At 42.0% G+C, this 2,367-nt stretch overlaps 1 protein-coding gene across 1 annotated transcript; it reads left to right on the forward strand.

Moving 5' to 3' along the window:
• Window positions 1-248: 248 nt before the first annotated feature.
• LOC113778285 (naringenin,2-oxoglutarate 3-dioxygenase) lies at window positions 249-2,120 on the forward strand. The gene is made up of 3 exons (XM_027323638.1): window positions 249-725; window positions 979-1,407; window positions 1,668-2,120. Exons 1-3 carry the CDS (start codon window positions 366-368, stop codon window positions 1,968-1,970), a joined length of 1,092 nt encoding a protein of 363 aa, XP_027179439.1. The 5' UTR covers window positions 249-365; the 3' UTR covers window positions 1,971-2,120.
• The last annotated feature ends 247 nt before the right edge of the window (window positions 2,121-2,367 follow it).

Below are 2,367 nucleotides of genomic sequence, written 5' to 3' on the forward strand. Positions count from 1 at the left end.
GCCATTAACGCAAGCAAAGATCATATGCTAATTCAAGTATCACAAAGCCCGCCATGCTGTATTCGGATGTCCACGTGTTGGTAGTTGTCTCCAAGAAGGGTAGCTAGCTAACTAGCTGCCACGCCATTGCATTTCCCCTCCTCCTCTTGCTACAAACCTGTGCCGTTCAATCAATCTAACCTCCCCAAACCAAAATTCCTAATAGCCGTTCAATATAGACTTACCAACCACTCTCTATATATATGAATCAAAAAACATTATTGTTCTTCATCACAAGAATCGTGTTGGTCCGCCGATATGTAATTCATTGTATCCAGTGTAGGCAAAACAAGGAAGAAAGCTGACATACTGAAACAGTGAGACAGATGGCTCCCTCAACTCTCACAGCTCTAGCAGAGGAGAAGACGCTTCAATCAAGCTTCATCAGGGATGAAGATGAACGTCCCAAAGTGGCCTACAACCAATTCAGCAACGAGATTCCTATCATTTCTTTAAAGGGTCTTGATGACACTGACGGTGCAAGACCTGAAATTTGTAAAAAGATTGTGGAAGCCTGCGAAGACTGGGGGATTTTCCAGGTTATTGATCATGGGGTTGATGACAAACTCATTTCTGACATGACCCGCCTCGCTAGAGAATTCTTCGCTTTGCCACCTGAAGAGAAGCTCCGATTCGATATGTCAGGCGGCAAGAAAGGGGGATTTATCGTCTCAAGCCATCTACAGGTATATATCATGCATTTTTGGATCATACTCTTCTTCCATTTTTATCTCTTCTGGTTTGTTAATGACTACTCTGGACAAATTTTCATGAATTCAAGTCTCGAAATTCTATAATATCAGTAATTGGCTCGTGTCAATTAAGCACGCAACCACAAATTGTAATGGTGAGGAGAGATGGACGATTCTTGATTTCAAGTCTGAATCCAATTGAACTAAATTGGCCAAATGGATGCATGATCTTGAAACAATTATGCAGGGTGAAACTGTGCAAGACTGGCGTGAGATTGTGACATATTTTTCCTATCCAATTCGGGCAAGGGATTCCTCAAGGTGGCCAGACAAGCCAGAGGCATGGAGGGCTGTGACAGAGAAATATAGCGAGAAGTTGATGGAGCTGGCCTGTAAACTGTTGGAGGTATTATCAGAGGCAATGGGATTGGAAAAGGAAGCCTTAACTAATGCATGTGTGGACATGGACCAAAAAGTTGTGGTGAACTTTTACCCAAAGTGTCCACAGCCTGACCTCACATTGGGCCTCAAACGCCACACCGACCCTGGAACCATCACTCTCTTGTTACAAGACCAAGTTGGTGGACTTCAGGCCACCAGGGACGGTGGCAAGACCTGGATTACCGTCCAGCCTGTTGAAGGTGCTTTTGTTGTTAACCTTGGTGACCATGGCCATGTAAGTAAACTAAATCTCCTCGTAATTTACTCGCAAGATGTTAGAATTCCATTCTCAAATTGCTCTGCAGCTGTAGCTAGGTGGTAAACTCCTGCTTCAGAAGATATCAGTGGTCTTAATACTTGAAAGCGATTGAGAACAATTGTTGTTTTCCCTATTGTTGATAATGTGTGTGTGTGTGTGTAAGTGTGTGCGGTTTGAGATAGTAATCCATGATGAACCTTAGTTGTGAATCTTTATTTGCTGCTTGGCTTGGACAGTACTTGAGCAACGGGAGGTTCAAGAACGCAGATCATCAGGCTGTGGTAAACTCAAATTGTAGCAGGTTGTCCATAGCCACATTTCAGAACCCGGCACCAGAGGCAACTGTGTATCCACTGAAGATCCGGGAGGGTGAGAAGGCGGTGCTTGATGCTCCCATGACCTTTTCAGAGATGTACAGGAAGAAAATGAGCAAGGACCTTGAGCTCGCGAGGCTGAAGAAGCTGGCCAAGGAGCAAGAGTTGCAAGCAGTTGAGAAAGCCAAGTTGGAGGCCAAGCCCATTGATGAGATTTTTGCTTGAAACCTCCATAGTTTGTTGTTTCACTACTATTACTACTTGTTTGTGTTATGCATTCTCAAAATTAGTGTTGTGGATTTCATGAATAAGAATGTATGTTGCCAGAAGCAAAGCATGAACTTTTATTCAGATTTCTCAAAGTAATTTCCAAGACGCTATATTCTTTTTCTTTTTCTTTTTCTTTTTTAAGCTTTTATATGATAGACCGTGAACATTAATTAAGCGATTATTACAGGTGGGAAAGAAAGCAAGAGCACTTGATGAACCATGAACTTGGTGCTTGTTAGGATCCACAGTATTTAAATTCAAAGGTTTAAATTAAGTGGACTAAAAAATGCTCATTAACCACTTATTAAAAATATTTTTTAACAGGTGAAATTCAATTGAGTGCAAATAAATG

The sequence above is a fragment of the Coffea eugenioides genome, chromosome 7 (genome assembly GCF_003713205.1).
Source record: "Coffea eugenioides isolate CCC68of chromosome 7, Ceug_1.0, whole genome shotgun sequence".
Classification (NCBI taxonomy): domain Eukaryota; kingdom Viridiplantae; phylum Streptophyta; class Magnoliopsida; order Gentianales; family Rubiaceae; genus Coffea; species Coffea eugenioides.

Coding starts and splice junctions, on each gene's coding strand:
- LOC113778285 (XM_027323638.1), top strand. CDS start 366: ATGGCTCCCTCAACTCTCACAGCTCTAGCAGAGGAGAAGACGCTTCAA. Junction 726..978: donor TCGTCTCAAGCCATCTACAG/GTATATATCATG, acceptor ACAATTATGCAG/GGTGAAACTGTGCAAGACTG. Junction 1,408..1,667: donor ACCTTGGTGACCATGGCCAT/GTAAGTAAACTA, acceptor TGGCTTGGACAG/TACTTGAGCAACGGGAGGTT.